Source organism: Delphinus delphis, unplaced genomic scaffold (assembly GCF_949987515.2).
Source record: "Delphinus delphis unplaced genomic scaffold, mDelDel1.2 scaffold_564, whole genome shotgun sequence".
NCBI lineage: Eukaryota > Metazoa > Chordata > Mammalia > Artiodactyla > Delphinidae > Delphinus > Delphinus delphis.
In genome coordinates this window covers 7,883-21,459 of record NW_027193185.1, presented here as the reverse complement: position 1 = coordinate 21,459, position 13,577 = coordinate 7,883, and the positions used below count along the sequence as shown (strand labels likewise).

Here is a 13,577-nt window from a genome sequence, read left to right as displayed (position 1 = left end):
GCCACAACAGTGAGAGGCCCACATACCACCACAACAAACAAACAAACAAACAAAACATCCTGACAGGAATCTCAAATTCAACACGTCCAAAAGCAAACTTTATCTGCCACCACAGCCTGCCTTTCCCCTTCATTCCCTATGGCAGTTAATGGCATGAGTATCCATCTATTCTCTGAGAAATCTGAGTCATCCTAAATACCTTCCTTCCTCTTGCTACCCACCACTGTCCACTGGTAACCAAATCCCACCAGTTCTACATCTGAAATATCTCATGAGTAGATTCCCTCATCTTCCTCCTGATTGCCACTGCCTTCATTCAGGCTTTCACATATTTTACCAAACTACTTTACTTAAAAGAGCTACCTTCCTAAACTAAAAACTGGACCCGTACAGATAATCCCCTTCTCAAAAAATGTCGGGGCTTCCCTGCTGGCGCAGTGGTTGAGAGTCCGCCTGCCGATGCAGGGGACGCGGGTTCGTGCCCCGGTCCGGGAAGATCCCACATGCCGCGGAGCGGCTGGGCCCATGAGCCATGGCCGCTGAGCCTGCGCGTCCAGAGCCTGTGCTCCGCAACGGGAGAGGCCACAACAGTGAGAGGTCTGCGTACAGCAAAAAAAAAAAAAATTAAAAAAAAAAATGTCAGTGGCTCCTAAGTGCCTAGAGGATGAATTCCATAGTCCTTATCAAACCATATAAGGCTCCTTACAATTTCACACTTACAAACCTCTTACTTCCCTCTACTTGCCTCCACAGTCAAATGCCCTGGCCACACAGAAGCACCTGTTATTCCCTTAACAGGCTTCACTCTTTCCCTTCTGCTTGAATTGTTCATACTGTTCCTGAAATGCCTTCCACTGTCAGCAAAATCTTATCATCCTTTAAGACCTCCTGGCATGTCATCCTCCTAAATCTCCCCAAGCAGAGTAAGGCATCCTCCCCTCTGGGCTCCCGTGGCATTGATCCAGTTCTGCTCAATGATCCAGTTCTGATCAATGTTGCTTTTACAGGACTTAATCATGTTGCATCATTTTCTTATATATTTATCTACCATGCTACATTCTGAGCTCTTCAAAGCAAGGACCATGTCTTAATAATCTTTAAGAATCACTGTACAATGTTTGATTAGTTACCTAATTAATGATGAAGAATCGTCACCCCAAAGCTAAACTGTTGGGAATTCCCTGGCGGTCCAGTGGTTAGGACTACGTGCTTTCACTGCCAAGGGCCCGGGTTCTATCCCTGGTCGGGGAACTAAGATCCCACAAGCCGTGCAGCATGGCCAAAAAAAAAAAGCTAAACTGTCTTTGTTCTTATGAATGAGTTCAATCATACATGTTTAATTCTGAAATTTCCCCCACCTCCTGAAAAAATTAATTATAAATCTAAAGTACTTTTTTGGACCACACTACAAAATCCAAGATGCAAAATAAGCCCTGTTCTAAGGCACAAATGTTTTTGCAAAAAATAATGGCTTTATTTTCACTTCATTTGGTAGGTTTTTGATGAATTAGGATATTATATTTCTTCTGTCATAAAATTCTAGGTTAAAAAATAGGCTGGAAAATCCGTCAAACTCACCATACAGAATATATGCATAATGAATTCTAAGTATAGTTTATTGGTGTTTGTTTGTTTTTCCAATATATCATTTTTTGGTGGAAAGTTACTCTGAAAATTAACCTTCAGGGTTGTTAACATAAAGGAAAGTTTCAGCCTTTTCACCTGTTGGCATTGGGGATAGACGATCTCTCTTCATCCATATATGAGTCTGATGCACAAGGGCATGATAAGGAAGATCAAAAGGAATACAACCAGAGATTAGGAAGGAAGCCCCCAAAGGCCTCTAAGTAACCAGGGCAGGTGTCACAAAGCCACACATTAAAGCTGGAATTCAAGCATCCTGTGGCAGGCATCATGTCTCCCACTATGTCTCTAGCACCTGGAACAAGGCCTGACACATAGCTGGCCCTCAGTAAATATTTGTGGAAGGAAGGAAGGAAGGAAGGAAGGAAGGAGGGAAGGGAGGGAGGGAGGAAGGAAGGAAGGAGGGAAGGGAAGGAGGGAAGGAGGGAGGGAACAAGGAAGGGAAGAAAGAAGGAAGATTTTAGGGTGTGAGAGGTATATACGGTATTAAGTCTTTACGGAATTATTAAGCTTCTAATAACTTTTAAATTTTAATAATTTAGATTATATACAATAGAAACACAGTAATCTTTTCCTAGCTGATATTAACTGCGATTCTTCCAACCTGTGACCCTAACTAACTTTCTCTTCTTTATAACCACTTTTAATTTCTTAGGATCTGAAATATGAATAAAAATCTGTATGACTTGGTGATGTCGCTTTTATATAAATCTGCCTTGATGTCACATCAGGTTTTAAGCTACTGAGGTTTAAAATGGCCCGCAGGAAGACTGTATATAACTTCCTACCTTGGCCGCTCGCTCTGCCAAATGTACCACGTGAAAAGAGAGCTCCTCAAATCAGAAACCAATAAAGCAGCAACTGGGCAAGCTTTGCCCTTTCATTTTTATCCCCGGGCTGGTCACCTTCTGGGAAAGTCTTAAAAATGAAATATATTTACCAGGAGTATATACTTTGTTTTGTTTGAGTCCATGGGTCTGTACTAACTTCTCCACCATGATAAATATGGGCCTCTGAATTAGAATAAACTTGTTTCCCACCTCCAGTTTTTGTCTCGTGAAAGTGAAAGTTCCAAGTCCTGGAATCAGAACTCCCTGAGCAGACAAAGAAGGGGAAAAAAAACAACAAAGAGAATTCACTGTAAATGTAAAGAAAAATAATCCTTAGCATTGTTATCCCAAAAAACACGAAGAAAATTTTAAGGCGTGAGCCTTAAAATTCAATGATCTTTATGATTCCTTACAGCTTTAGTATTTTATGACTCTAAGTTTTCAAATAAGTATAAAATGTATCAATCCACGATGCGTTTCTGATCCTTCATCTCCATATCATTCAAAGGCTATGAGGACTAAGAAAACTTGTATGGATGCCATAGCTGCTTTTAATCTATATCTAAGATTACTCTTGTCCTAAATTGTGTGACATTTTAAATTTTAATTCCTTGCCATCAGAGGGGGATTCAAGGGGTCATGAGAATCTCTGCTTTCTCATTCTTTTAGGTTTTATGTCCCTCACTTAAAATCAGACAACACAAAACATCCAAGACACATGCTGCAGTGTGGTGATCTTGGCTAAGGGTAGAAGCAAACACTCCTGGCTCTCACACTGGGTCTCTGTCTCCCTGGAAATATCATACATCAAGGGTTACAAACTCAAATGCCTACAGGAGCAAAGAAAGAATGCAACAGAGTGAAGGTATCAAGCCAGAGAATGTGATGGCTAAGGAGTGCATGTCTCATCTAAAGGGGAAAGCCCCTTGTCAGCTCCAGCCAAGTGTCACATGTAGGGAAGGAAAACTGGTATCGTTAATCTGCTGATTTTTTGAGAAAATAAATACAAAACTTTGTATAAACTCTTCCAATTTTAAGTGCTCAGGACTAATTCAAATCATCAGACCAAATAAAATAGGTTTCAAGGATGAATTCAGCTCAAGAGCTGTCATATTGGGACCTCTGAGCAGGGTATAAAACTTTCACAACATTCCAGCTCCCTCCAAACTCCCCAAATCTCCGATCAGTTCTTTGGTATCCAAACTTAAGACTTGATGGGAGGAAATAGCCCAGCCCTGGGCAAAGTTTCTCACTTTTGGCAAGTTGAGTTCAGTTCCTGACTGCCTTCTTATATTTCAATTAAAATCCATCCCCTGCAAAGAGGCAAAACAAAAAGCATCATATCCTTCTATAGCCACGCCAGGAACTATCAGATCACAGATGAACAGAATTCACCTACTTCGTCTACATGCACCCGGGCTGACCAGCGATACACTTCCTATCACCAAGGGAGCAGAACTTTCAAATTCATTACCTAAGGGTGAAATCCATGTTTGTTAAATCTACTACCCACAAGTCCTAAGTGTGAGCATCATAAAATCCCCAAACTGGGGTTTCCCTGGTGGCGCAGTGGTTGAGAGTCTGCCTGCCGATGCAGGGGACACGGGTTTGTGCCCCGGTCTGGGAAGATCCCACATGCTGCGGAGCGGCTGGGCCCGTGAGCCATGGCCGCTGAGCCTGCGCGTCCGGAGCCTGTGCTCCGCAATGGGAGAGGCCACAACAGTGAGAGGCCCGCGTACCACAAAAAAAAAAAAAAAAAAAAAAAAAAAACCCCAAACTGCAAGTTAAACTGAGTGGCTCTAAAGTCTGCTATCCTTCTCCCAGCAAAACTACATGAGACAAAGGAGGAAAGGTTCTTTGACCTCCTACATTAAAATTAAAGTATAAATCCTACCTTGTGTAGGGATAGCTGCCGTTCCACAAATTCTGACACATTCCCCCAAATGGTAGAGACTTCTGAAATTCAAAGGAAACAAAAAATAATTTATGAGAGCACCCCTGTAATAGTATCTTAGTGCTAATAAATTAAAATATAGGGGGCTTCCCTGTTGGCGCAGTGGTTGAGAGTCCGCCTGCCGATGCAGGGAACACGGGTTCGTGCCCCGGTCCGGGAAGATCCCACATGCCGCGGAGCGGCTGGGCCCGTGAGCCATGGCCGCTGAGCCTGCGCGTCCGGAGCCTGTGCTCCGCAACGGGAGAGGCCACAACAGTGAGAGGCCCGCGTACCGCAAAAAAATAAATAAATAAAATAAAAAATGTAAATGCAGAATACAATAACAGTAATTTCTAGTTAATTTAGAATTAACAGAAAATAAGGTCATTCTCCAAAGTTAATTTTCCTGGTAAGTAAAGCTACCCCTTTAAGTTCCCAAAATGTGAAGGAGGCGGAGGAAGAGGATGGGGGAAAGGGAGGAAGGGAGGAGGGGGAGGGGAAGAAGAAGAAATTTCTGAAGAAAATCCTCCTAGAATAAAGGGAAATCTGTCACTCCTTTCCCTTTATTCTATAAATAGAGTTAACCAAGTATAATATAGCCTTTTATTAATGACCCATTCAACAAACCTCTAAGGGTCTACTCTAGTATCTGATTAACATGAACATTCATTCTTGCAGCATTCTATAACACAGGAAGACAGCCAGGGGCCACTAAGGCATGAAAGGCTGTTGTCTGTACACTAACTGTTTCTGTACTTCTATTTTGGCTAAATTCTTGACTCTGCTTTTCACTCTCATTTGTCACTGTTGGCCTCCAGCTGTTGCTTCTTTCTGCTACTAGTACTTTGCACTTTCTGCTTTTGAATGGTCAAAGGGAGGCCTTCTAGGCTTCTTTTCTTGTTCTGAGCTGTGTTCCCAAAAAACTGTGGTAGAAAAATAAGTAGTTGCCAATAACTCAAGTGTTAATGTATGATATGAAGGTATACTCTAGTTATAACTAATATTCATAAATATAGAAAACTATGTCTGTATTGACATTTCCATTCCAAACCTAGTCAGGAGTTTATTACAGATACGTTTCACTGATGAACTCTTGACAAATGAAAAGAGTGTTATGCTTTAATTCTCAAAGTAAAGGATCAAGAACAGTGGCATTTACCAGGTTGCCACCTCAGGTCATAGATGCAGTTGGGGACAAAAACCAATTCTTTCCCCATTTTAGAAACTGCTGGATTTATTGGTATAACTGTTTTCCCTAATGGTGCAAACCACTACCTACAGCAGAAAATTGCAGTCTTTTAATCCAGTATATCAGGGTTATAAATATTTTTAATATGCCAGAGAAAGAGCAGGTTAGGCAACAAGAAGTAGCAGTGACTCTTATGAGCATCTAGGAACAAGTTGGGTGATGGAAACTTACTCAGTCACCAAGAAAACTAGGGCTGCATGCTACAGTGAGCCAAATGCCAAGATTCTGCCCTTCACTCCAAACCACGGATATACAGTTTACGATAATCAGGTATTTCTTCTATTCCATCCCATCCTACTGCATTTCCCACTGCTCCTCTCCCCCGCAGACAAAAGGATTCTACTGCTGGCTGCTAAGAACTAAGAAGGGATTTCAAACAGTCCCAACTGTTTTCTGAGTTCAAATTTTCATCATGACTAAAAATATTATTAATTCACTAATGATACAGAATCCCAATATCCAGACGTACATGGAGACTTTTCAAAGCAAAACTGTGAAGCCTTTCACCTAGACTCATGATATGAAGCTCAAATTTCAGGAAAACAATCTAACCAAAGGAAATGATTTAATTAGGGCCAGGAGAAACTAGATAGCTTGCAACCAAACCCTAGTGGAAAGACTTGACTGAGCTTAATTAGAAATTTGAAGACTGTCTTTCCTCATTTGAATGATACATTCAAGTCCCCTGTGTCCTTTTACTCTATAAAATCTAATAGGCAAAGTCATATAAGAGCAGAGTTATTATTCTAAACTGAAATCTGATAGTTTTCACTGAAGGAAAAGGAAAACATGTACAAGATTTCCTTTAGAAAGTTTTGGACTCCTGCAATTCAAATGGAATAGATTTGGAAATCTTACAGACTGTGATTTCTAACTTTGATGTTTTCTATATCCCAAAGTGTCAGAAAAGGTATCACTAAATCTCAAAAGAAAAATAATTTTAATCCAGTCTAAAAAGCAAATTAAAGAATATGCTTTTTAGGAAAGCTGAGGTTATTATTTATTTTAATCAAATACTGAAATACCAAGAATCACAAGAAATAATCCCTGAACATACCTTCTATATTCAATTCAACCTTCATCTGACTTCAAATTCTAAACATTTTGTGCATTCAAAACCATATTTTTAAACACAATGCCAAGTGTATTCCAAGCAGGAATACTGTACCTTATATATAATCATTATAAAAAAAGGGCCAAGTGCCCATTTTGTAAATTATAGAATAATATATACTTGAAATAGATATTAATATGAAAAGACAAGCCCCCTGACTTTATAAAACATCTTCTAAAATTAAAATACTGATATACAAACACAGCAAATTATTACAGAGTGATTTGGACAAGGAAACGTATTCCCAGAGCACAGTACAGTGGAAACACCAGTGTGCGGTGTGTCTGAAGACCTACAGCCTTCCTGCCTTCATGGATTGCTGGCTATGTAGTCTTCAATAGTTTCAACCAGTTCACATCTGTAAAATGATGATGGTACCCTCTAAGTACTATAACTACCTAATATTAAACTTTGGTGAAACATATGAAAGCAGCAGGCCTTAACACACACAATGATGAAAAATTAATTTGTGTGTTTTGCTGATAAAAAATTAATTTGTGTGTTTTGTGTGTTTTGTTTCTCCTTTACAGTGGGTCATTTGTGAAAGTTAAGTAAATAGTCATTTGACTTTTGCTTCTGTCATTCAATCAATAAAGGTCTTGCTGAAATCACCAATGGTCTCCTTGTCAATAAATTCAACGGACTTGTTTAATTGTTCACCTCTCTGACCACTCCCTCCTCCTTTAAGCCCCTGTCCTTTTGGCCTTTGTGAGACACCACTCTCTCCTGGGTTTTCTTCTTACCTCTCTAGGTATTTCTTCTCAGTCTCCTTTGCAAGCTTACCTTCCTCAACCCAGGAGATGTTAAATGTTGGAGTTTCTCAAGACACAACCCCAAGCCGCCTTCCCTTTTCACTCTATACTTTCTGCCTAAGCAGTCACATCTATGCCCAGGGCTTTAACGACCACCAATATGCAGATGACCCCAAATGTTTACTTAGAAGCCCAGACACCCTCTGGTCTTTTGAGGTTGCAGACCTGTGTACCCAAATGCCTTCTTGGATATCTCACAAAGACACTTTAACTTGGATTTTTCCTTCCCTTAAATGTTGTCCTTTTCCCAGGGTTTCAATCTCAACAAATGGTCCCATCATTTACTCAGTTACATAAGCTGGGGACTCAGAAGGCATCCCTGAAACTCCCCTTCTGTCACCTCTATATCCAGGCCATCACTATAATTTGTAGTTTTTCTCCAAATAGCCTTTCAGTCTGCCCACTTCTCTCCATTTTTACTGTTACCAATTCAAACCAAGAGTGAATTCAGATGACTCATTCCCACTTAGGTTACTGTTATAGGCATTCTTTACCCTCCAATTCATTCTCCACATTGCCACCAGACCAGTCTTCTCAAAATGCAAATTTGACCATGTCATTCAGCTCCTCCTTTAGCTCCACTCAAAACACTTAACAGCTTTCCCTCAGGCTGAACATAAAAGCCAACATCCTTAACATGACTTATGAGGCCATGCCTAACCTGACCCCTCCATTTCCCTCCAGCCTCCTTTACGAACACATTCCCTAGTGCAGCTATAGCGCTACAGAGCATGTTGAACTTCTTTCAGCTCCTCAATCACACCATGCTCCCTCCCTCCAGAGCTTTTGCTCTTGCTATTCTCTCTGCCAAGAACACTCTCCCCTCCCCTCCACTCCCTATTCAACTGATCCATTTCACCTACTAAATTGTGAAACCTAGCAGGACGCTGTGGGGCCTTCCCAGCGACAAAGCCCCCACCCTCTGTGTCCCCTGCCTATTGCTTGTAGGAAAGCTTTAGCCTCCTAGGCCTTCCCCGAGTTCCAAAGAGCAAACTTAATCAGAGAAGTGAGAAAATGCAAAAACGAAGGAAAACAGTCAAGCAAGACAAAATAATAAGAGTTTAGCCATAGGGCTTCCCTGGTGGCGCAGTGGTTAAGAATCCGCCTGCCAATGCAGGGGGCATGGTTCGAGCCCTGGTCCAGGAAGATCCCACATGCCACGGAGCAACTAAGTCCGTGTGCCACAACTACTGAGCCTGTGCTCTAGAGCCCACGAGCCACAACTACTGAAGCCCGCGTGCCTAGAGCCCGTGCTCCTCAACAAGAGAAGCCACAACAATGAGAAGTCCGCGCACTGCAACGAAGACCCAATGCAGTCAAAAATAAATAAATTAAAAAAAAAAAAAGAGTTTAGCCACAAAGCAAAGTCAAGAACTTTCAGTTCCTCTTCAAGGGCTAAAGATAATGTCCTGAGCCATATCCTTGAGTTGTTTTGCAGATACTAAAAGCCCCACCAGGTGGAGGAAGTTAACTGCATGCAGACCACAAGCATGTAGATCCCAGACAGGTTGGAATTAGAAGGTTGGTGACTGATATTCCCGAAACATCACCCTGTTACCTCAACATCAATGAAGCATAGAATCATACACGAGCTGAGCATGCACCCTGCAACCCTCTCCCTCACACTGTCTTTAAAAACCCTTCCCTGAAAGCCAACGAGGAATTCGGTTCTTTTGAGCATGAGCTTCCCATTCTCCTTGCTTGGCCCTGCAATAAAGGCTATACTTTCCTTCACCACAACCTGGTGTCAGTAGATTGACTTTGCTGCACATTGGGCAAATAGACCCAAGTTGGTTTCATAACAATTCCAACTCATTCTTCACATCTCAGCTCAAATCTTCCCTTCTTCAGCAAATCTTGACACACACCTTCATCCTCACCCTCATTTAAAGTTCTCATTGTACCATGCACCTCCTTAGTAGCACTGACTAAATGTAAATTTATATTTATTTCTGTGACTACTTGGTTAATGTGTATCTTCCCCATTAGATTGTAAATTCCAAGGTTTTGCTCAACATCAGTCCTCTAGTGCCCAGCACATAGTAAGTTCTCAAAATACTTGAACTGAAGAAATTATATATAAATTTACAAATATGGAAAATATTTAAAAATCCATAAAGCCATTATTTTAAACACTTCTTTTAGAATTAACAGGAAAAATAGGAGTGATGAAGGGGAAAGAGAAAGAAGAGGCATGTACTCCTATTTATTTTGTCTCCTAAGATCGTTTGGTTAAAGCCTAGGCATCATCCCTAAGTTACAATGACTTAATAGCAATAATAGCTTGCATTTCTGGAGCACCTTTCTTCCCAAGGGCTCCTGTTGCTTGCAGACAGATCTCAGTGTCACTTTAGGGTCACTTTTTTAAGAAACTATGTTTTTAACCAAGCCTAGTAAGTTTTCTATGAGAAGATGTCAGGTCTTCTTCCAAACAGCCAGTTTTTTTTGTTTTTTTCTTTTATCTCACTTTCTTAACACAACCCCAAGATACCACTGGCAACAAAAGTAGCCTTGTCTTTGCATGAATTCTGAGAAGGAGCCCTTTGGGGTGGTTGTTTTAGCTAACGTTTATTGAGCACTTACTCTGTGCTAGTCCGTGAGCTAAGCCCTGTGTATACATTATCTTGTTTAATCAAAGACCCTCAGCTGGGGCTTCCCTGGTGGTGCAGTGGTTAAGAATCTGCCTGCCAATGCAGGGGACACCGGTTTGAGCCCTGGTCCCAGAAGATCCCACATGCCACAGAGTAACTAAGCCCGTGCACCACAACTACTGAGCCTGCGCTCTAGAGCCCGCCAGCCACAACTACTGAAGCCTGTGCACCTAGAGCCTGTGCTCCGCAAGAAAAGAAGCCACTGCAATGAGAAGCCCATGCACGGCAAGGAAGAGTAGCCCCACTCACCACAACTAAAGAAAGCCCGCTGTCAGCAACGAAGACCCAAGGCAGCCAAAAGTAAAATAAATAAATTTATAAAAACCCTCAGCTGGCCCCTTTCTCTCATTAAAGAAGTCAATAAAGAAAGTGTATTTGGACGTCCAGCGTGAGGCTGCCAAGGCCACACGGCCACTCAAGGCCTGCCAGAGACAAGGGATAGGGAAGAACGTCTCCACCTTGACCCCCAAGCAGGTAAAGGTTCATTCCCAGGGCCCCCTGCCCCATGTCGCTTACCCTCCTTGCTCAGCGAGGGCAGCGTGTGCATCATGTGCCTGCCTAGGTCCTGCAGGGAAGGGACGATGGTGTCCAAAATCTCCAGTCCCCAGTCGGCTGGGTCTTCAAAGTGTCTCTTTTCTTCCTTCTTTATATGGAGTTTACACAAACGTGATTTTCCCACTCTCCTGGGAAATTTGGATGTGTCTTAAAAATAAAAATGACCAAATCTTGATTTTACTTTCTTTCTTAAACTTTTTTTTCTCGCCGTCCCTCCCCCACTCTGGCTCTCCCGGAAAGGCTCCCACTACAGGAACTCAGAGAGCTGTCTGGCGCTTGAATCAGAAAGTGCAAATCCAAGCCCTCGGGACCACCAAGTGAGAGTGTATGCCGGAGCGGTGAGCTAGGTAGGGGGACCAAGGGAGGGCAGGCCAGTCAAGGGGAGGGAGGAACGTGTTGCTAGGACGCGACAACGGCTTGCTCCGTTGCCAGGGAGTCAGAGTAGGGCCTCGGCCCCGCCCCCTTAGGTGGATCGGGTCGGGTCCCAGGTGGCCCGGGTGATCCCGGGAAGAGATTGGGAAGTAACTTAATGTTTTTAAACTTTGTTTTTTCCTTACCCTCTTACCCTGAGCAGAGAAGAGACTTGGTCGCTTTTGTAATCACCTTGGACAAAATCTGGGAAAACCTTTTGCCCCAAGTGATGGACTTCTGAATCTCTGGGTCTGTTTGAGGGTTTGAGTGTGAGCTGGAATTTGTTTCTCGGGTTTGATTTTTCCTAGGCTCCCCTCATAGGAAATGGAGGGCAGGAGGTTTGGGGAGGGAGTTGACTTTTTTTTTTCATTACAGTCATTTTTTCCCCCTTCCTTTTACACTTAACCCATCTCATCCTGTAGCATTGTTTTCATACTCTCTCCTCTGCTGATAATGAAGTATCACAAAGCAAACACACCCATGTAAACCCCATCCAGATCAAGAAATAGAACTCCATCAGAACCACAGAGGCGCACTTCATTCCCCCACCAGGCATTATTCCAACAAATACTATAAATTAGTTTTACCTGTGTTTGAACTTTTGGAATCATACAGTATGTATTCTTCTGTGTGTGGCTCTGTCACTAAACGTTGTGAGATTTCTCCGTGGTTTCTGCAGTAGCAATTTGTTCATTTTCAATGTTGCATGTTATTCCTTTGTGTGACTATGGCACTATTTATCCATTCCTCTGTTGAGGGGATGTGAGTTGTTTCCATTTGGAGCCATTAGGAATAATGTTGCTGCAGACATTCTTGAACACAATTTTTGATGCACATATGTACTCATTTCTGATATGTATATAACTAGGAGTAGATGACTGGGTTATGAGAAATGCAGATTTTAACAAATAATGCCACACGGATTTCTAAAGTGGTTGTCCCAATGGTGGGAGGGAAGAACTTCCGGCATGTAGTGTTGGCAGAGACCATAGATGCTCTGCAGCCTGCAATGCACAGGGCAGTCCTGCACAGTGAAAATTGTTCCACATTCTGCACCATTTTTCATATCTCATCAGACTTCCATGTAAGAAGGAAAAAAATAAAAAGCCTGCTTATGAGCCTAGAAAAAAATCCACTTTACATGTAAATACAAAGAAATTTTTGTTCAATTTCAATATAACTTAATTTCCTAAGAATTTAAAATCCAAGTAAATTGGGGGGAGACTACGCTCTTTTTCAGGATTTAAAAAGAATTCTTCACCAGTTAGGAAAATTATATCATCATCATCAATTAGGCTGGTGGTAGCTGAGTAGCCAACACACCTGAACTAAGCTGCATTTGTAGCTGTTGCATTCAAAGTGATTCTTCCTATAGATAAAGCATGTGGTAACTTTGTTTGCCTTCCAGCATAGTCATGCCTGGACATATACGTGTTAAAATATGCATTATTTTACTATACAGTACTTACCTTTAATTTCTCTGATATACTAGAGTTATGACTTTATATTCATTTTAAATGGTATGCTGTATTATATGGTATATTATCCATAAACCTCATTTCAGGATAATAAGAAGGCATTTGTTATAAAAAAAAAGCGAGCTTCCCTGGTGGCACGGTGGTTAAGAATCCGCCTGCCAATGCAAGGGACATGGGTACGAGCCTTGGTCCAGGAAGATCCCACATGCCTCGGAGCAACTAAGCCCGTGCGCCACAACTACTGAGCTGCGCTCTAGAGCCCATGAGCCACAAGTACTAAGCCAGCGCACCTAGAGCCCGTGCTCCATAATAAGAGAAGCCACAACAATGAGAAGCCAGGCCAACACAGCGAAGGGTAGCCCCAACTAGAGAAAGCCTGCACGCAGCAACGAAAACCCAATGCAGCCAAAAATAAATTAATTAAATAAATTAATTAAAAAAAATTTTTTAATTAATAAAAAGAAGAATTGTTCTATCTCATAAAACTGAGAACCTCTGTGCTAGAAAATGGCAAGCTCTATAACTCAGCCTCTTTCTCTACCTAGTTCACTAAGAAGCTCAGAACTAAGTTCTGGGCCTTTCTTAAGCTAATTTCTTAGAAAAATAAGTTCCCCTCACCCTCCTTTTTACCGTCTGCCTTTTGTCCTTTAGTCTGCTGATGGTGGTGTGTCTTGAAGCACTTGTCCTTGCAGCATAGATGTCTCAAATCTTTTGGGGAAATAAGCAGAGAAGATTGCTAAATGGATCAGCAGCAAGCAAAGGGCAAACTCTTTTGTGACGTTTGTCTGAACAGTTGCCCAGCCGGCTATTTTTAGTGGCAATATCAGCATTATTGTTCTATCTTAAGATAATAATGGAATTGTAAAAATATATTAGTTTCCTAGAATAATAGATTAGATT

The 13,577-nt window shown here is 41.8% G+C and overlaps 1 protein-coding gene across 1 annotated transcript in view; it reads right to left on the bottom strand.

Moving 5' to 3' along the window:
- The window catches only part of CCDC81 (coiled-coil domain containing 81), a gene marked incomplete at its 3' end in the record, with an annotated part of 29,190 nt that extends 17,341 nt beyond the window's left edge, over positions 1 to 11,849 (bottom strand). The window contains exons 1-4 of the mRNA XM_060003291.1: positions 11,787 to 11,849; positions 10,750 to 10,935; positions 4,369 to 4,430; positions 2,585 to 2,738 (exon numbers count right to left, since the gene is read on the bottom strand). Coding sequence (XP_059859274.1) covers positions 2,585 to 2,738; positions 4,369 to 4,430; positions 10,750 to 10,783 — 250 coding nt within the window. The remainder of the gene's footprint in view (positions 1 to 2,584; positions 2,739 to 4,368; positions 4,431 to 10,749; positions 10,936 to 11,786) is intronic.
- Positions 11,850 to 13,577: the final 1,728 nt, after the last annotated feature.